Consider the following 22413-nt stretch of genomic DNA (forward strand, 5'->3'; position numbering starts at 1 on the left):
AAACAGAATTTGGCAGATGAAAATCATGATAATGCAGATTTTAAAAAACCTAGAGGTTTCCAACATCAGACTTGAACAAACAGAAGAAAAAAATCACCAAACTAGAAGATAGGAAAATTGAAATAATTAAGTCTGAAGAGAAGATGGAAAAAATAATTTAAAAAGTCCCCCATCCCATATTATTGACAGTCCTTTCCAACATGACAAAGTTAAAAAGGCCATAGCCCAAATATCCCTAAACAGTGAAAGATCAAAGGTGATGGTGGAGTTATACAGAGAAGGTTGGGTTTAACAGATGGGTATGACTGTTGAATCAGTATATTGATATCTCTTTTAGTCTCTAGTATTTTAGAGCAGCTAGAACTAAAAACCTAAAATTGTGGACTTGTAACCCATAACAACTCTGAAATCTGTTCTACAACTAATTGTTGTGATGCACTTTGAAATTTATTGCTTTTTTTGTATATACATTATTTTTCACAAAAAAAGGGGAGTGATTCAACATAAGAAAATCAATCAATGTAATATGCCACATTAACATAATAAAGGGAGAAAAATCACATGATTATCTCAAATGAGGCAGAAAAGTCATTTGACAAAATGACTCAGGCTTTCATGATAAAAACACACAGAAAAATACAAATAGAAGGTAATTTCCTAAATGAATAAAAGGCATATATAAAAAAATCATAGCTATCATATACTTAATGATGAAAAACTGAAAGTCTTCCCCTTGAGGCTAGAACAGTACAAGAATGTGTGCTATTCAACTTTGTCCTAGAAATCCTTGCCAGGACAGTTAATGAAGAAAAACAAATAAAAGGCCTCCAGATTCAAATGGAAGAAGAAAAATTACTTCTATTTGCCATAGAAGTGATCTTATATATAGAAAATCCCACAGAATTTACAAGACATATAGAAATAATAAACGAATTCAGCAAATTTGCAGGCTATAAAATTAACAAGCAAAATTCAGTTGCATTTCTATATACTAGCAAGGAATACTCTCAAATGGAAATTAAAAAACAAACAAAAAACAACACTATTCCACTCAGCACTGCTGTTAAAAGAATAAAATACCTAGAAATAAATATAACCAAGGAGGTAAAGGACTTATCCATGGAAAATGACAAAATGCTGTTAAAAGAAATTAAAGAAAATCTAAATGAATGGCAAGAAATCCTCTGTTCATGGATAAGAAAACTGTATATTATTAAGATGTCAATATTATTCAAAGTGATCTACAGATTGAACTCCATACCTCCCAATATCCCAGCAACCCTTTTGGGGAAATGGAAAAGCAAATCAGTATCAAAAAAGGAAGCACAAAGTTACAGGTTTTCACACTTCCAGATTTCAAAACTTAGTACAAAGCTACAATAATCAAAACAGTGTGGTACTGGCATAAGCATAGACATATAGATCAATAGAAGGGAATTAAGAGATCAGAAATAAAACCATCCATATGGCCAACTCATTTTTGACAAGGGTGCCAAATACATTAATTGGAGAAGGAATAGTCTTTCCACAAATGGGTGCTGGGAAAATTGGGTATCCACTTGCAAAGGAATGACGTTGGACCCCTACCCCACACCATACACAAAAATTAATACTAAATGATTGAAGACCCTAAACATAAGAGCTAAAACCATAAAACTCCTAGAAGAAAACCCAGTTTGGAGACCTTCTGTAACCTTGGATTTGCTAGTGGCTTCTTAGATATGACACCAAGAGCATGAGCAATAAAAGCATGGTAAAATTGCACCTGAATTAAGATCTTTTGTATGTCAAAGGACACATCAAGAAAGTGAAAAGATATTCTACAGAACAGGAGAAAGTATTGCTAACCATATATCTGATAAATGTTTAACATCCAGAATATGTAAAAACTGCTACAATTCAACAATAAAAAGACAAAAACCAAATGAAAAACTGGGCAATGGACTTGAATAGACATTTCTCCAAAGAAGAAATTAATATGACCAATAAGCCCATGAAAATATATTCAATATTATTGGTCCACAGGGAAATGCAAATTAAAACAATGAGATACTGCTTCTCACCCACAAGCATGGCTATTAAAAAAACAAAACAGAAAATAGAAAGTGTTGACAAGGTTGAAGAATAATAGGAACCCTTAGACATTGATAGGGGCATTGTAAAATAATGCAGCCAATGTGGAAATCAGTTTGGCTGTTCCTCAGAAAGTTGAAATATAATAATCTCACCTGGCAATCCCACTTCTTGGTATATACCACAAAGAACAGAAAGCAGGAACTTGAACAGATATTTTTGCACCAATGTAAACACATTATGGTATGACCATATAAAGTAATATTATTCAGCCATCAAAAGGAATGAAGTTCTGATGTATGCTACAACCTGAGTGAACCCTGAAGACATCATCCTGAGTGAAATATGCCAGACACAAAAAGACTAATATTGTATGATGTGCCTTATATGAAATACCTAAATCAAATTTCATGGAGAAAGATGGTGAACCATATGTTATCAAGGGCTGGTGGATGTGTACAGGTAGGAAGAAGGAATTTGGGAGTTATTGCTTGATTGGTGTATAGTTTTTGGTTAAGATAATAATAATATCGGGGTCATTGATATTAGTGTCCACAGTAGAATACTGTGAATGTAATTAATACTGCTGAATGGCACACTTGAGAGTGGTTAAAATGGGAAATTTTGAGTTGTATATAGGCAATTTCAATAAAATCTTTTAAAAGTTTAGATTTCAGAAAGTCCTAGTGATACCTTCATTGCCTTGTCTCTTAGTATATCAAATGCCCTTGTTGACATAAGGTGTAACTTTGTGCTTCGTGTAACTTTGCGCCTCTGCTTTTTAAGTTCTAAACTAAGGATATTAAATCTGCCCTTACATAATTGATGGGAAAATTGTAGGAATAACAAGATAAAAAAGTAGACTGTTTTGGTTATGAAACACCAAAGATTGTGGTGTTTCATAAAAATTGGCAATTGTTTTAGAATATGTAGATAATTAATTTTAGTTAATTTTGACCAACATACCATCATGTGGTATTCACATTTTATTATTACAAATGTATTTTACTGTTACACATATGAACCAATGAAATTCAAGTAGCTAGTATAATGGAAAGGGCCCAGAATATGTGTTTGAATCCTAAGATTTTCTTACCTGTCTGTGTTTAAATATGTCTGAGCTTTAGTTTTCTCATCTTTAGTATAGGGGTAACAATGCCCATTTCCCAACATTCCCTGATTCCTTGAGAATTAAATGAGATGATATATATTAAGAGCATATCAAAAAGTTTGACTATGGGCCACGGTGGCTCAGCGGCAAGAACGCTTGCCTGGCATGCCAGAGGATCCGGGTTCGTTTCCCGGTGCCTGCCCATGTAAGAAAATAAAAAAAATAAAGTACATGTATTAAAAAAAAAAAACAAAAACAAAAAGCTTTAAAAAAAAAAGTTTGACTATAGTAGGGGCTCAATAAATGAACTTTCTTTTTTATAATGTATGCATATCTTAGCCAAAGAATAATGATGTTGGGTAGTGCTGAACTTCTTTGTTCTTTTCTAGCATATGTTCATACAATCCTGTTTCCTTTGTGTGTTGGTCTTTCTTGGATCAGGGATCTGTAAATGTATATACATACTTTTATTCAACCTGAGTAACTGAAGCTTGTGGAAAATAGGCCGTTTCCAGGAATTAGCTACCTTCCTTTGAAGGCAAAAAAAAAAGCCAACAATGTCCTCTTTACAAGACTTCAATCCAAAAGAAACATTGTCTCAATTCATTTTGAATGCAAATAATGTTTTGATGCTCTAATTCATTAGAAAATATGCAGGTTTGATTCTGGATTGTAAAAATGCGTGTTTGTGTGTGTGTGTGTGTGTGTGTGTGTGTGTGTTTGCGTATTCCAATGCATGATTTAATTACTATCTGGGTTTAGTTTGCCATGAGGTTTAGTACATTGATGCAATTTGGTCTGTTATTTGCATCATAACTTGATTCCTTGAATTTTCTCTTTCTTATTCTGAATAAATCAAATCCTTCTCCTTTACCTTCAAGTTCCATTCCTACTCCACTCAATATTGGGTTTGTCCCTAATGGAATATCTGTTGTTAAGCAGTAAACTCAAGGAAGGATTTGGTTGTCCACATAATATTGTTGTAGGGAGCTCCCTCTCACTAGGCATAGCTGATGGACTGTTAGAATCCATGTGTCATTAACCAGTCTGTTTTCAAACTAAGCCAATGGACTTTGGTAGGAGCCCAGTAGTTTCCTATGGAATTGAGGAAAGCTTGTGCAGTGCCACATTATTATTAGCCCAAGATTTGCCATCATGATAGGTAAAGGTAAGTGTTGCTTCAGCAGAACTTAAGGAAGGAATTCCCAGTGTCTTTCTCTGTGTCCATTTTAGTCATAAATGTGTTAATTTTTCTCTTTATGTGACTACCTACCCCCAATTGAATTGAATTGAATTAAAAGGACAAAGTAGTTAGTTGCAAGGAAGGAATCTTTTCTCTTTCTTTCTCCATTTCTCTTTCTTTCTTTCTCTCCAAGGAAGCGAATTGCCCATTCAGGTAAGCTGAAAGTATTATAATGTATAATTAGCTGCTATTCTTCATAAGTTAATCATTGCTCTAGTAACTCAGTGTTCCCCACCCAGCTTCCTCCAGCCTATGTTCAACTATAAATGAAAGTCAAACCTTTCCTGTTCCCAAACTCCCAAGAAAGAATGACCTCTCTACCAAAATATATAGCCTTTAGAGGAGAGATCAAGGAACACAAAACAGCAGGGGGTCCATTGGAGAATTGTATCCTGGGGTTCTTCACTTCTGACCCAAACGGGCTGCTTCAGAGGGACCTGCTTGTTCTGACCTTCCAGAACTTGGCAATCTAGACCTACTCTGTCTAATAGAAACATTATGCATACCATATATGAATTTTAAATTTTCTAGTAGCCACCTTAAAAAGAAAAAGAAATAGGTTTAATTTTACTTAATATTAATTAATACACCCCAAATACTATCATTTCAGCATGTAATCAATATATGAAATCAATGAGATATTTTACATTCTTTGAAATCGGGTGTATATTTTACACTTACAGGACATCTCAATTCTGACTAGCTACACTTCAAATGCTCAAAAGCCACATGTAAATAATGGCTACTGTATTAGGGAGTACAACAATATCTTTCATTTCCAGCTTGGAGAGTTTCAAGATAATGATGCTTTACATGCATCGAATGCTCTGCATTTCCAAATTCATCATTTCAGTCATTCCATAATAAAACACCATGAATTAGGTGGGAAAAGAAAAATTATTCTTTTTTTTTTTTTGACCGGGGAACTAAGATACAAAGAGATTCAGTACTTGCCAATGTCCCAGTACCACACAACCATTACATATCCAAGACCCAGATCCCAGCTCTCCTGTCCTTAAGGCAGAAATTCTTTGCAGTATCCCCCTGACTTGAGGCAAAGTGTGGGATCTCCAGTATGATGAATGCAAAGATCTCTACTGGATGGACTTTGCTTCTTTTCTTCCATTTCCCCCATCCCCACACCAGGGGGGGATGCGGAAGTGTCTATGTAATTCTCTTTGTGCTGCTTTGAGCAGAGTTGTATGAGTAATCAGGCACCTTTGTTTTTAGACTTTGCACTAGACATTCCATCAGCTCCCGACTGTCACTACAAGTGTGAGTTGTGCCTTTGGTGGAGCTGTAGGAAGAGAAAAATTTCCCATGTTCTCCACTGCCATTTTCTTAAACATTTTTTATTCTGAAATATATATATACCGAAAAATGATAAATTTCAAAATTCAGTTTAAAAAGTAGTTATACAGCAAATTTCAAAGTATATTATGGGTTACAGTTCCAAAATTACAGGTGTTTCCTTCTGACTGTTCTAATACACTAGAAACTAAAAAGAAATATCTATATAATGATTCAGTAGTCATACTCTTTTGTTAAATCCTAACTATCTGTTAAAACTCCTCCCTTCTCATTTGATCCTTTTTTCAAACTTCAGGGATATTTGGGCAATGATACTCTAACTTCTTTATGTTGGAATGGGGTATAGACATATTGGGGTAAAGGGATGCAACTGGTTCATGTTCTGGAGAGACTGGCAACTCTGGGTTTCAGAACTTATCTGGCAAAGGAACATTCTGGAGATTTTAGGCTTCTGAAAAATAAACTTAGTAAGTAAAACTTTTATTAAGTCTAAGCATACATAAAAATAACCAGCAGAATGACCTCTGAACTCTATTCGAAATCTCTTAGCCACTGATACCTTATTTTGTTACATTTATTTTCCCCCTTTTGGTCAAACAGGCATCTTCAATCCTATGATGCCAGGGCCAGGCTTATCCCTGGGAGTCATGTCCCACATTGCCAGGGAGACTTTCACACTTGGATGTCATGTAATGATTTTACTTGCAGTGTTGGGCTTAGAGAGAGAGAGAGGCCACATCTGAGCAACAAAAGTGGTTCTCTGGAAGTAACTCTTAGGCATAATTATAAGTAGGCTAAGCTTCTCCTTTGCAAGAATAAGTTTCATAGGGGCCAGCCCAGTGCTGGAAAGAATATCAGGACTTTTCCAGTTGGGGAAGTTTAATAGATCCATATTTTTCACATATCCATCACGGGACTTTGCAAATACTTTTTAATTAACTGCCCCAAATACTCTAGACTGTATTGTAGTATTATATTAGGCTATACAGAATCCTCAGATCTCATTCCTTATTCTAGGTTCCACTTATGTAGTTGTTCAGATAAACCGGTCAGACAGGTTAAGTTAGATTCCCCATCCATTCTGATTCTTTCTAAAAGTCTATGTCCAGCTAAGTGGAAGCACTGCCCTATATTATATCTAAAGCAACCTTTTCTTTGCCATTGGAAATGGTTGTAGCTTAGGAAATGGTTGGAGCAAGAAGTATAATGGGGGCCACTGAGTACCCCAGAAGGGATGGGATAAGGTGATATTGACTCATCTTACAACAGGATTCCTATCAGCCTGCTCCAGCCTGGGAATTGGGCTTAATACAATCGAATCTTCAAAGTTTTCTTGAAATGCCTAGTAGTGCTAGGTGCTATGAAAAAAAGTAATGAGAAAGCCCCTGTTTTTATATATTTGTTTATTGGAATCAGCATATATGAAAACTTTATTTTTTTACAATTTTTTTCACAAATAATTTTATAGTTATCCTTATGGTCCAGGAAACTGTTTTAATCACATTACATGCATTAACTAATTTAATATTTACATTAACTTTATGAAGTAGGTAGTTTTATCCCATTTTGCAAATGAAGAAACAGAGGCATATGTAAGTTAAGTAACCTGTCCAAGATCTCATAGCTAGCATATGGTAGAGCTAGAATTTTAACCCATGCAGTCTGGCTCCAGAATCCACAATTTTAACCACTCTACTCTGGTACTAAATAAGAGTTAATGGTAATGATTTGTTTAAATGCCAAATGAATGAAAGATATAGGCAGTAAGTACTATTGGAATTATTGTAGTTCATAGAAAAGAGAGCTTATCAGGGGCTCGGGTGCTAAGGGAAATTTTCTTGGAAGAATTGACACCTGATGGAGGGTTACATTTGGATTAATAAGGAGATGGAAATTTCTGGTAGAGGGGAAAGCATGAACAAAGGAGTAGAGGTGGTGATGGTGGTGATGAGAATATAGGATATTACGGTACAGGAAAGAAGCTCCTAAACCTACATTTCCAGCCCCAACCTTCCTTCTGAATGCCAGACTCATGAATGCCTACCAAGCAATCTGCTTATATGTGCCAAACATAACATGGCTAAAAATCAAAATCATTTCCCCCTCCTAACTTCTTACCTATCAATAGATTCATCATCCTTCCCAGGCTGAACACCATGGCATACTGTCTTTGACTATTCTCAGTTTTTATTCTTTCATATCCACATATACATTACCATTGAACCTTGAAAGATTTCCTACATTACTCACATGGCAGCCCCTTCCTTTCCCTCCTCATTTGATGCTTGGATTACTCCCCAGACTCCTAACTAGTATCTCTGCTTCAAATCTCTGTCCCTTACCCCTTTCATGTGGTGCCACCATATTTCTCTACCCAAAACACGATTTTTGTTATGTTATTTCCTTGCTCCCAAACCTTTGATGGCCCTTTATTGTGATCATTGACTCCAGTGGCAATGCTGAGAAGGTGTAAAGAGAGAAGAGAGCTGGACAAGTTCTGTGTTTTGGGGAGCACAACTATAAAATGCAAGAATCAAAAGTAATGGGCTTCACTCAGGAAAGTTTCAGTCCCCTAATGCCTGATCTGCAGGCCGAAGAATTTGTCCTTAGCTTGTATAGATTGGTGCCCCATTCCTAGTGGAAGCGGTGTCCCTAACCCAGTGCCTATGTATTGCATAGTTTCTTCATTTCTTCCATCTCTAGAAGTAGTGTTAGTGAAACCAATAGAAAATATCGTTTATTGAGTGCTTCCTATGTGCCAGGTACTTAGTTAAGCATTTTAAGTATAGACTCTTATTTAAGCCTCAGAACAACAAAAATTGAGATATATGATATTATTCATGTTACAGATGGGAAAACTGAGGCTCAGAGAGATTAGGTTATTCAGAAATGGCTGAGCCAAGATCTAAAACCTTGTTGTCTGATTCCAAAGCCAATGTTCTTTCTACAAATTAAGAGCAGTGTATTTTGTTCTAGTTTTTTCCCCCAAAAACCAGTAGTAAGCATCAACAACAGCTTTGTCCCGTCAATAACAAGTTCTGAGAAGAATTACTTTCAACAAGACATAAATATTGTCAGCAGTGTTAGGTCTGAGAAAGCAATACTGGCACTTCTGTTAGCCTTGTTATAGATGTTCTATTCTTGAGCAAAACTCATTTGTGTCAAAACATTGCAGAATTAGGTACATATATTTGTTTTGCAACAGGGAAGACGCTTACTCTCCCCTTATTTAAGGGATTCACTACTGCATGTCATTTATGACACTGGAGGGAACAGATTTAAAATTCAAATTAAATCTTCCTAAGCTACAGTGTCTCACAACCCATGATTGGATTTGGCCTGAGAACCAACCTTATGATGAAATCTGTGAAGGGCTGTTTCTGGGCTCTGAATTTTTGTTTCCCTAATGGATCAATCTGGGGAGAGGACAAAAGCTTTTCCAGCCTGTAGAAAAATTATCCAAACCAATCAAGACATTCTGCCTAGGGGCTCTTTGGAATGAAAGTGTGAAAACCACAGGCTCAGTTTTTTGACCTTGCTCTGAAGTAAATTGAAACCGCCTTGGTTCCCCTTGGTTTTTCTTCCAGAGAAACTCCCTGTATATGTGGGGAGAAAATGAAGCGCCTTTGGACTGGAATATGAAAAATATGAGGACGTGGCTGAATTATATATTGAGATCTCATTCTGTGAAATATTAGGGTGTTAGAGAAGGCAAGACAGAGAGCCAACCATAAAAGGTCGCAAAGGGAGGTATGTGATATGCTAACCTTAACAGATTTTTTAAATGAATTCTTCAAGCAAATCCCTGCAGCCCCCATTTACCAAGGAGAGGCAAAGTTTACACTTGTTAAGGAAGTCATACCCTTTCAGGAGAATCATATATGGTAAAATACTTTGAAAAGAATTGTAGAAATAATTCCAGCTATTAAAGGGGTTCTGAAATCATTACCATGGCTTTCTTGGTAGATTGGAGTTGTTTGCAGTGAGCAGTATTTCAAATTAGACCTCAAACCAAAACCAAGAGGCTTGATTTCAATTTGGGCTCAAGAGTTGGTAATAGAATGGTCTAAGTGGATGAGTATCCAGGCAAAGGTTTGGAGAAAAGCAAATGCCAAGCTGGCCCTTTTATCCCCATGCCTCTGTAAACTTGACCCCAGAATGTGTAATAATAATGTGTCTAACTCTTAATGGTACACCTGGGGCCACTTATATCCCACCTCTCTGCAGCTATATACCAGACTCCAGGGATCAGTTCAGTCTCTAGATAAGGGAAAAACACTGCAGTTTGGTTACATAAATTGGGAGCATAGCATTAACTTTGCCTGGTTGGTGACTCCACTCTGTCCTTGACCACCCACTCCAGAAATGGAACTCTCTCCTTGTTCTCTGAGAACTGACCCCACACACACACCTTATTCCTTACTCCTTGGAATCCATTTTCTCCCCTTCAATTTAGATCCCCTTAAATCTAGGTAAGTCACCCTATTTGAACGTGACTTTCTGTGTGGGCCTGTCTGTTCAATTCTTACAAGAAAGGCTGACAGAGCCAGAGAGCTAAAGATGAGCACTGGGGCAAAAACAGGCATAATCATTTCAAAAAAAACCAGTGAGCCAAGATTGCAGGGCCAAGCTTGGCAATTTTGTTGCACAGATGAAACACACCAGCTGAGGAGGGTGACAGACAGGGCAGAGATACCATTTTCCCAGAGAGCTCTGTGACGTATGAGAGTAGTTACATGCCTCAAGGGTAGTTACATGCCTCACTGGCTGCTCTGTCTACTATTGTTCCATGACATTCTGTGTGATACTCAGTCGATTTGGTGAATGAAAGCTCTCACTAACCACTTTCTAATCTAAAACACATCAAAAAAGGATAGAAACCCAGCAGATGGGTATAAGCTTTGGTGTCTGCCTATACTTTCTTTCTATTCCTTTCTCTTTTCTCTGCCACAATTTTTCTCTCTCATTTCCTCTCCCCATCAGAATGTTGTCATAGGAAAGAGTTCAGAAGCAATTTATTTTAAAAAGGAAGGGTGTTACAGAAAACAATGAAATCAACAAACAAAAAACACGTAAATTTTGGAATCAGAGAGATCTGTATTTGAATATTGATTTCCCTACCCCTAACTAGAACAAGCCTCTTTTTTTCATCTGAATTGAGACCAAGACTAAGTGAGACCATGCATGCATGCTAGGTGTGGCTGTGGGTATGTAAGGAAAGAGAGATAGAAAAATAGCCTATCATAAACATTCTATAAACACTAATTATTATCCTATTTTTATCAGTAAGGTAGCCTTGACATTAAAAGGTTCCTGACACACCTTGCAGTGGGGTGGGGGTGGGGGGCATGGAGAATTAAGCAAAGAGAAGAAATGAATGAAAGGTTTTGGATTAGGTGTAAATAAAAGGTAACAACAGTAAAACAGTACTGTGGGTCTCAGGGGGAAAGCTGAAAAGATAGATGAGTCAAAGAGAGAATAATCCCAAGGCATTTCCAAATTGCAGTTGAAAAATGGAAGCTCAGAGACAAGTACTAAGGACATTTAGTAAAGAAGAATGAAGAAAATGAGGTATATCAAATAGTGGTGCTAATTCTGTAAATTAAATGTGACAGCCTTCCACATCTCTTTACCAATCCAAGACCAAGCCCAGTTCATCAGACTCTATTTTCATTATTCCCTGCTGTTCCATATACTTGAAGTTGATATGAATTGGCTCCAAAATCCATATCAAAGGGTACTCTCCTAGATTTTTCTCACAGAAGCTTTAGATAAAATAAGTCGATGAATACATTTTTGTCTGATCTGTAAATGTAGGGGCTCCTTCAGCTTATAAGGAATCGACATTTGCCTGTATTTATCTACATTTTCTCATTTCTCTAGGCTCACCTTTGGGTTTCATTTTACCGGGGAAGTCTGGGAAAGTGTATTTTTTTTTTAACAGTGCAGTAAATGGCAGTTAAATCATTAAAAACTGATTTCCAAAAGTTCTTATTGAATGCTCATGACAAAGTCCTTTATTTACAGACAGTTTAAGATTGCTGGGGTGGGGGTGTGGGAGAATAGAGCGAACATATATAAACATATAAATATATACAGAGAATATATGGAAAGACATATATGGAATATGTATTTCAGTATTTCCCCCAGAGTTTTTGGGTGAAAGATTTTCAGAGGATTTGAGAGTAGAATTTGAAGTTGCAGAAGAGCCTATCTATTCAGATCAATAGCCAATAGGTGGAAACTGACTCACACGCAATTTTCCATATTTTAGCAAAGCCAGTGAGAATGAGAAGGTCCATTCTCAGCTAGACAACTTTGCAGATTAAAAAAAAAGACAATTTTCATATTTGGAATGTAGTAAACAAATGCTGGGAAACTAGGAACTGGAAGCTCTATGATACAGTGATCAAGTGGAACAAAATGTCAGAGGAATTTACATGTGGACTCCTACAGCTATTAGACCTCATGGCCAAGGTCAGAACTCTTTTGGAAGATTTCCATTGTGTTAGCTCTGACATGTCTCCCAGATTGCTCCTTACGCTGAATGCTAGGGGCAGGTCCTGCTTGGGAGGCTCTCCGGCACTGTAGGTGGCACACTGACTTTTTCAACTATTAACTCCTTCCATTTCCTACAAAGAGTAATTGACTGATTTGCTTCATGGTGGCTCTGAAGACTCTTTTGCCTTTCCCAATGTGCCTCCTTTATGCACCAGAAAGCCTAGTGCCTTGGCAAAGCCTAGTTTCCATATTCTGTGTACTGTTTTTCACATCACATTCTTCTTTTAGTGGCTTACATGTATGTGCACATGGCACACTAAGCTTATTTGGCCTCTAGATCCCTATGCACCACTGTGTCCTGAGCACAGTACTGGCTGCAAAGGTGGAGCCATTAAGTCCATTCCCTTCTCTCTGTCACCACTGCCTTAGTGCAAGCCATCATGACTTCTTGCCTATACTAATACAATCATCTTCTAGCCAATTTCTTTGCTTCTACCCTTACTCCACCCCTCCACAGCAGCTGGAGTAATAGTTTTAAAATGCAGATTTGATCAATTCACTTCCAGCTTAAAATCTTTCCACGGCCAGGGTCTGACCCTCTTTTTCTGTCTCCAGCCTCATTTCTTAGTATTTACTGCTATTAACCTATGATTGAACCATAATGAGCTATTTGCACTTGTGCCCATGCTATATTCTTTCACATCTCCATGTCTTTCCCTCTGTTACTGGAATTCTAATGTCTATAATATCTTTTCTACCCTCTCTGCCTAACCATCATTTTTTAAAACGACTTTATTGATATAAAATTCACATATCATAGAATTCACTCATTTAAGGTGTACAATTCAATGGGTTTTTAATATAGTCAAAAGGTTGTGCAACATTCACTGCTACATAATTTGGAACATTTTTCTTCCCCCTAAAAGAAACCCCATACCCATTAGCAGATTCCATTTCTCCCCAAGCCCCACTCACAACCCCCAGCTACCACTAATCTACTTTCTCTCTATATAGAGATTTGCCTATTCCTGATTCATCTTTCAAGATTTTTTCATATGCTGCTTCCACTTGTTCATCTCCTCAGTGCCCTGATTTCAAAGCCTGACTCTGAGCTCCCATAACACCCTATGCATGGCACTGCCGTAGCATTTTTTCCACTGAATTCTTGTCTGCTTCCTCCATAAAGCAGCCTACTCATCCCTGGAACCCAGTGTTTCATCCTGAAACCCTGACTCAGAGAAAGTGCTCTGTAATTACTGGCTAAATGAATGAATGACATCCACGAAACCCTGACAGAGAGGAAGGCCTCTCAATGATTGAATGCACAGACAGAGCCAGACAGTGGATGCTAAGTGCCCATTTTTTCAGCTCACTTGAACTTGGATAAATTCGGCAATCACCACACTGATGTGTCTTCCTTCTGTGCAGTTGAAGTGAATGTTACAGGGCCTAGGGGATCATTACTGTAAGTGGTGCAAAAGAAGAATACCCTCAGGAATATTCCTGATACAAAACTTTAAGCCTCACTTGTGGGACAAATGGCAACACTCTCACACCATCTTTCTGTCTTATTTTCCTCCTACTTTAATTTTTTAAATTTATTTTCTCTCTCTCTCTCTCTCTCTCTCTCTCTCTCTCTCTCTCTCTCTCTCTCTCTCTCTCTCTCTCTCTCTCTCTCTCTCTCTCTCCCTCCCTCCCTCCCTCCCTCCCTCCCTCCCTCCCTCCCTCCCTCCCTCCAAAAGATTACTTTAGTATGAGATGTCTGAACACAAATCCACTTTGAAAGCTGTTAAATTGTTTCATTTCAATGCACTGCATTTCTTTTTCATGATTTGATATTTAAAAAAACCTCATTATCAAGGGAATATAAAGTAATTTGAAAATACAATAGAATATGAAAATGTTAAATACTAAGTGATCTCCATAAACAACCTCATGGGCTCGCATTTTCAGCATTGTACTGATTCTGAGAAAAATGGAGGAGTACCCTGACTCTGGCCATCCTTATCTGCCCAACTCTGTCTCTTCACCTTTCTCTGTTTCAATTTCCTCATTCTTTTCTTCTCCTAATCTCTTATCCTGCAATCATTGTTTCCCCTCTCCTCCATTTCTGATAGCTTTCTTTCTCTTTTCCAACTCTCTTTTTTGCCCATTTTGCTGTTTTAGCTTGTCTTCTCATTCATTCTTTTTCCTGACTAGCTGCCTTTATCTTTCCTTCTGTTCTTTTCACACAGGAGAAGGAATGGAAGAGAGTAGGGTAGGAGGACAGGGGAACAGATGAACAGGAAGGGAGGGAGGAGATTGACAGTGGAGCTGTCCCTTACCTGCCACGTCATCTTCCACCCAAGGCGATGTGCCCTGGGCTAAATCACCCATATTTCTTTCCCTTTCTTATTCATGCCTCACTCTTCTCTCCTATACAATTGAAACCAGATAATACTTCCCCAGACTATTTCCAGAGATGCTTTTAGGGTAAAATCTGAGAATGAATATGCAAAGTTTTGAAAAGAAAAAGAAACAGACCCCTGTGATTTGGAAGCACTCAGGGAAAGGGTGGAGGAACTACCACCTTGCACTGCTCAAGGATTCAATTAATTGAATATTGCAGTTCTACCCTCTGAGGAATGCATTTCTTTTCACCTTTGTTCTATTCATCAAATCACCGTGGCTGTCTGTGTACCTTGTTTGAATGTTCTTAGTGTCTTCAGAGGGGAAGGATAACTTGTTCCTTTGTATGCTCCTTTGTATACTGTTGATTTTTATCCCTTACTTTTCTCTTGCTTTGGGTTAGCAAACGGAACCTCCAGCAGCCAGCTCTCTACCCCCAAGTCTAAGCAGTCTCCCATCTCTACGCCCACCAGTCCTGGCAGCCTCCGGAAGCACAAGGTATTATGTCTCTTATACCTTACTAAACCCCTTTGAACTCTGGCCCCAGTCCACTTCTCATAAGTTTCTTCAAGGTCCGGTGAGGGTTTTCTTTCCCATTCGACTCCAGTAACACATACAGGCCAAAATTCTCCTTCATCTAGCTTGATTAGCCTGAAGCCCTGGAAATTTCAGCAGTGACCAAGCTTCCAGTCAGTTTTATCTTTTCTCTGACCTCTGTTTTATTTGCTTCCCAATATGTTTAGCCAAAAAAAAAAAGAGGTCCCAATGTCCCAAATACTTACTCTGAGTCAATGATATCCCCAAGCAATCACTAGGGGGTGGTTTAGCACTTGCCCACCCCTCATTTTCAGAGGCATAGCAAAGAGAGTGTTGAGGGCAACTTATGTCCCCAGGAACCAGTTAATGGAAGTCACTTAAAAATAGTAGACAAAGAAATTTAGCACTAAGTTGCCTTCTTTAGATTTGCAGAACATCAACAAATGAACATACCTAGTTTGACTCTGTATTTTTACCTAACAAGGCAGATTTTGGGACAGTGTAGGAAGAGAGGTACACATATATTTCATTGGCCCTGGACACCATTTTCATTCCTTCAGCCATCACATATAGATATAAAATTAAAATAATAAAAGTGTATAAATTTGCTAGGCCCACTTTTCAGTTTCCAACCCAAAAAACTTTCTTGTATAGATAATTTGGAATGGTCACTGCCTTGAGCTCTTTATCCTGGCAGAGATGTAGATGTGGTTTCAGCTTTAATGACCATACTCTAGAGTAGCTTCTTCTAGGATTCTCTTGTGTCCTTGCTGCTAATGAGACATGGTGTGAGATGAATAACGTGAAAAGCCACCAATATGGCCAACTCAGTCACAGAGATAATCAGTTAGCAGAGACCTTAGATGGAGACAGACTAGTTTCATTTGATTCTCTCAATAATCTTGTAAGGTTGACATTTCATAGACGGGGAAATTGAGATCAAGAAAACGGAAGTTAGTCACTAGAATAAGATAGCTAGGCAAGTAGCAGAACTAGAATGATGCATATAGGCCAGTTATTTTTTAGAATGTCCTTCAATGTGAGTTTGTCTGATGTTCCCTAATGATTACATTCACATTATGCATTTGGAGCTGGAATACCATAGAAATGATGTTGTGTCCCTTTCAGTGCCTCCTATTTGGAGGCAATAGCCTCACATTTAAACCACCATTGTTAGAGGTTGAACTATTTTTTCTGAATAAGCTAAAAGTAACTTATGGCTCTGGCTCTCCACCTGAAGCTCGGGTCCCAGCTTCTCGCTCCTCTTTTTGCACAGCTATCTGGGCCTTAGCACAATCTAGGTCCCTGGACAGTAGGTCTGAAGAGATTATATTTGACCTTCAGTCCATATGGACCTGAAAGGTGTGAATCATGGTAGAGACAGGAAGCAGGTGGCTAAGGACTGGACTTTCCTTCTGAGCAGTTGGAAACAAACTTGAAATTCCAGCATCCCTTTGGTAACTTTTGATGACTGGGGTGGGGGCTCTAAGCTGCACTCAGCAACTTGGCTTTTCCCCCTAAGCAGCTAATGCAGAATCATTTTTAATGCAGCTGTTGTGGGGTTAGCCAAAGTGCGCATACTCAAGTGCTACAATATGGACACAAAGTAAATCCTTGCATAGTCAATGAGAAGAACATTCTGTATTTATATACTGCTTTCTTCATTTGCATAGCCATTTTCTCATTTACCCTCCTAATAATCCTGTGAAAATGGGCGAATAGCACTCTCATTTTACAGGCAAGAGAAAGGAGGTACAGAAATTAAAGACAACTAGTATGATTCAAGAACGAAATTTTCATGACTTCCTTTGGAGAAGGAATGATATTAAATATGTTCAAAAAGTCTAGAAACATAAGGAAAATCTTTCATTTATTTAACATTTTTCCAAAGTAATGATTTCCCATGGTTTTAAATTTGGAGACACAGCTTAGAAAGTTGACTGTGGATAAAAGGAAAATATATTCAAAATATCAATTTAAAATAGAACTAATAATATTTAAATATACATTTCTTCTATGTTTAGACATTTATGTCACCCTCATAGTACTTGGGAAGATGTTTTGATGAATAAAGCAAAGTACTGACCCTTAAGTCATGAACATTAGTACAGACATGAGTGAACTATAGTAAAGTGTGATCAAGAGATAAGGAAAGGATTGCAGGAACAATCTTTTATGGAGGAAGTGACATTTTGGTGGGGCCTTGAAAGCTGGGTGGGCTTTTGATGGCTGTTGAAGAGAATGGGTATTCCAGCTTAAAACTAAAAAGCAGGAAAAGCAAACCACACCATTAAAGTGCAGGGCACATTTGGGAAATAAGAAACCCAAACTAGCAGCCAGATTTCTTAAACATCCTTTGGACTATAAGTTCCTTGGACCAGAGACCCACTTTTTGTTTTCTCTAATGCAATAGCATTGCCAGCGCAGCTGTATTTGTTACAAACATTTTGTTCTGCAGGGCTCCAAGGGACTAAACAAATGAATTTCAGGTGCACATTACTTGTATTGCTAAGCAATATGTGTTTCTGTATTTCCACATACTAATCAACAAAAACAGAATGTTGAGATAATTCCTTTCCTGAACATTGTCCTACCCATACAAAAAATGCATTTTGAATTCTAGGTAAATTGATGGAAGTAGAGAAGTTCATACCTAGGTCTAGACATATGAATTTTTTCCATTGCCTGCAGCTCAGTCTGCCCATTCCAAGTCACAGCAGCTGAAAGTGGAGTCCCCTCAGGATTTACCCCTAGGCCCACCCCTCCTTCCTCTGAAATAAAAGTCTAGAAGAGTCTTCTCAGGTAATTATAGTTGTTTCCACCAACCAACTACACCGACAAGTCTGTTATATAAATAAGAGCAGGGGTGAATGCTGAAGTCCAGTGGTTCAGTACGGTGGGACTCAGAGTGGTCACCATATTAGAGGGCTCTTTTGTACTGCCTGAAAAATAACAAGGAATTTCACTAATTTGATAGTGTCTGACCCATTTATCTTGCCTTGGTGCAACTGAGGAAAAAAATGCCATGATTGGACTTAGAGAATTTTAGAGAATTTTTGAAACTTCTAGGTCTTATAGTTGTCACCTTCCTCATTTTCCAGGTGTAGTTGCAAAGATGCACAAAGGAGAAGTTAAATGGCAAAGCTAGGCCTAGAATCTACATCACCTGGCCTCAATCCTGTGCTCTTTCTACTACAATGGAATTGCAATATGTGGAAGTTTAGCTTATATGATTCATCCATAATCAGAATATGGTAATAGAGTAAAACTGCTACAAAACTATCTCTTACGTGTATAAACATCATTACATACTGAATATTATTATATACCTTTGTACGTTTGTGTTGTTCTTTAGGGTTATCTGCACAGAAATTACATTAAAAGTATTTAGTTGTACTTTTTAAAAAATAATAGCGTTATTGAGATAATTCACACACCATAAAATCAGCCTTTTAAATGTATAATTCAATGGTTTTAGTATAATCACAGAGCCGTGCAGCAATTGCCACTAAGTTCAGAACATATTAATCATTCCCAAAAGAAACCCCATACTTATCAGCAATCACAGTCCCTTTTCCTTCCACCAAGCCCTTGACAATCTACATTCTGTTTTTATGAATTACTATATTCTCAACATTTCATATAAATTTCCTTCTTAGCATGGCTTTATCTACATCCCATGAGTGTATCCCATGGATGGAGTCCATGTTGTGCTTCCATTTTCTTTATCACAGAATATCTTCTAATTTCCTTTGTGATTTCTTCTTTGACTTACTGGCTATTCCACAGTATGTTGTTTAATTTCCATATATTTCTGAATTTCTCAAAATTTCTTTCTGTTATTATTCTCTAATTTCACTCCACTGTGGTTGAAGAACATACTTTGTCTGATTTCAATCTTTTAAATTTATTGGGGCTTGTTTTATGGCCTATCATATGGTCTATCCTGGAGAATGTTCCATGTGCACTTGAGAAGAATGTGTTCTGCTGTTCTTTGGTGGAACAGCATTATTATATATATATATATAATGTTGTTAAATCTTATACTTCCTTGTTAGTCTCCTGCCTAGTTATTCTATCCATTATTGAAAAGTGCAATTCTGAAGTCTTCAACTGGTGATTTGTTGAGAAGTGCGTATATTTGATAAAGTTGCCTTTGTTGTTTCTTTAATCATTAAACATTCCTCTGAGAGTACCAAATTATGGTTTCAGAGATGGAAGAAAACTTACATATTATCCAGTTCAAAGTTTTCATTTTAGTCATGAACAAACCAAGATTCAAATACTTGTTCAGTATCACAGTACTGATTAGCAAGGACTAAAACCTCATATTTCCAAATATGGTTCAATCCTCTTTCCATTCTAAGCAACCTAAATATTTTCCTGCCCCTTTTTTTTCACCAAAATTATATTTCTCTCAAAAAATATACATTATTTTTCTAATACAAGTCCCTTTCCTCCTTTCTTCGCCTTCTCCTTTATCTCCATTTTTTCTTCTACCTCAGGGAAAGGCTGTGTACTTCAGTTTTCTTGGGCTGTCCTCTACTATATTCTTCAATTATAACAAAGGAGATCTCTAAAAGATCCACAGAGCTGACCCTAAATTTTGTGGTTCTTTTTATCTTGCTCATAATGTGAATTATCTTTGTTGTATCAGTGGTTTTCATACTGTGCTTCATTCGGGGTTGGGAAGAAAGACAGAGCTGGGTGAGACTCACCTCTAGTTCAACCAGAATGTCTCCATGTTGATTTGTTTCACATATTAGGTTTCTAAGCAAAATTTCCTTTGAATAGAGGGATTAAAGGGAAGAAGTGAGGGAGAGAGACAGAGAGGGAGATTTGAAAACCACTGATTTAGATCATGGATGGAGTCCAAGAGAAGTCACAAGGATCTTGAAATCGAGCTCTAAGAACAATGAGAAAAACAGTTTCATATCATCTTCTCATATCCTGGATACACAGACAAGGCTTGGGGCAGTATTGGAGCTGTCAATCTCAATTCTTGGTGGGAAATAGAAGCATCAGGTAATCAGTTGGAAGTAAGTAGCTATGGCATGTTTTTCTGGGTTAGTCATTGTTTAGGACCTGGCAGGTCTCTGAGTTCCTGAAATGATCCCACATATATATGCAGAACCGATTTTTGACAGAGGTGCAAAAGTCAGTTAATGGAGGAAGGATAACCTTTTCACAAATTGTGCTAGAGCAATTGAACATTCATAGGCAAATCAATGAACTTCATCCTCAACTTCACACCTTAGGCAAAAACCAACTCAAAAAAAACTATAGACTTAAATATAAAATGTAACACTGTAAAAATATTATGAAGGAAACATAAAATAGAAAATCTTCAGATATAAGGTTAACCAAAGAATTTTTAGACATGACACCAAAGCACAATCCATAAAAGGAAAAATTGATGAATTGGGTAATTATGTGTCTTAACAAAATTAAAAACTTTTGGGCTGGTCCGATGGTAGTGGGTTATCAGAACTTATTAACATTAGTGTCATTAAAGTTGGTATACCAACCCCCCACTGCTAAATTTGACTGGAAAAAAAAAATTAAAAACTTTTGCTCTGCCAAAGACTATGTGAAGGATATGAAAAAATGGGCTAAAACCAGGAGAAAATATTTGTAACCCACATGTCTGAAAAAAGGACTTATATAGAGAATATAAAAATACATCTTAAAACTTAACAGTAAAAATTAATATAATCAGAAAATGGGTAAAATACATAAAGAGACATTTCACCAAAGAGCACATGCAGATGGCAAATAAGCACATGAAAAGATGTTCAACATCATTAGTCATAAGGGGAATACAAATTAAAACCACTATATACCTAACGGACTGACTAAAAATTATTTTTTAAAAGTTTTAACAGCAAATTCTCACAAGAAGGCAGAGAAACTGAATCACACATACATTGTGGGAATATGAAATGGTACAGCCACTCTGAAAAAGTTTGATACTTGCTTATATAACTACCATATGTCTTAGTAATTGCACTCCTGGGCACTTATCCCAGAGAAAGAAAAATTCATGTTCACACAAAAATCTGTACACTAATATTCATAGAATCTTTGTTTGTGATATATCCAAACTGGAAACAGCAAGATGTCCTTCAAAGGGTGGGTGGTTACACTGAGATCCATCATTACCATTGAATATTACTCAACAATGAAAAGGAAAAGACTACCGACTCAAGCAGCAACTTGGATGGATCTCAAGGGAATTATGCTAAGTGATGAAAGCCAGTTCTAAAAGGTTACATACTGTATGTCAACATTCTTGACATGACAAAGTTATAGAGCTGGGAAACAGAGTTGTAGTTGCCAGGGTTTAAGGATGGAAGAGAGTGGTGGATGGAGGTGTAAAGGGATAGCACAAGGAACCCTGTTTTAATTGTGACTTTGAGCGTGGTCATATGAATATACATGTGATAAAATTACATAGAATATGTACACATGCAAGTAAGTGCATGTAAAACTGCAAGATGTAACCACTGGGGAAAAATGGGTGAAGGTTACATGGAACCTCCCTGTACATTTTTTTAAATCTTGTGAATTAATAATCATTTCAAAATAAACAATTAGAAAAACATAATTAAAAACAAAGCCAGCAATATGATATTGTCCATTCCAGGGCCCAAGGTATCAGGAAAAAAGAGAGTTAACTTTGTTTCTCCTCTTCTTACAGGACCTGTACCTGCCTCTATCCTTGGATGACTCTGACTCTCTTGGAGATTCCATGTGAAGGAGAAAAAAGTGTTCAGAGTCCAGAGTGCAAATCCAACCTTACCATTACATTAGAGTACTTCTGCTCAAGTATCTAATAGCACTATTGGTGCTTTCAAATTTTTATCTTTTTTGTTTTTGTTATTTAAAAAAAACACTATAATATGTTGGTTTTATTTTCCTGTGATTTCTCCTCTGGGCCACTGATCCACAATTACTAATTATGAGATAGATTGATAACCATCTTTTAGGTAACACTACAGGGGTGTAAAATGTGCTTGTCTATGACTTTTCTACTGAATGCTTAGGCACGTGCACTATTTTTCCCATCTTGCTTCACTCATACAATAGTCTTCCTTCTGTAGATGGTTCTTTATATACACGGTACTTAAAATGTGTGTGTGGGGGTGGGTGGGGGAAGCTCATTGATGGATCCAAGAGTGACAAACACAAGTGTCCCTTGTCTTTGGATCTCAAGAAAGCTGGAAAATCCTGGGAGTAAGGTGAGGCA

The 22413-nt window shown here is 37.3% G+C and overlaps 1 protein-coding gene across 2 annotated transcripts in view; it reads left to right on the forward strand.

Moving 5' to 3' along the window:
• DCX (doublecortin) overlaps window positions 1-22012 on the forward strand; it is a 137614-nt gene extending 115602 nt beyond the window's left edge. For both annotated transcript variants that reach the window (XM_077145097.1, XM_077145096.1), the window contains exons 5-6: window positions 15031-15125; window positions 21865-22012. In XM_077145097.1, the coding sequence (XP_077001212.1) occupies window positions 15031-15125; window positions 21865-21921 (152 nt within the window). In that variant the 3' untranslated portion in view covers window positions 21922-22012. The remainder of the gene's footprint in view (window positions 1-15030; window positions 15126-21864) is intronic.
• Window positions 22013-22413: the final 401 nt, after the last annotated feature.

Source organism: Tamandua tetradactyla, chromosome X (genome assembly GCF_023851605.1).
Source record: "Tamandua tetradactyla isolate mTamTet1 chromosome X, mTamTet1.pri, whole genome shotgun sequence".
NCBI lineage: Eukaryota > Metazoa > Chordata > Mammalia > Pilosa > Myrmecophagidae > Tamandua > Tamandua tetradactyla.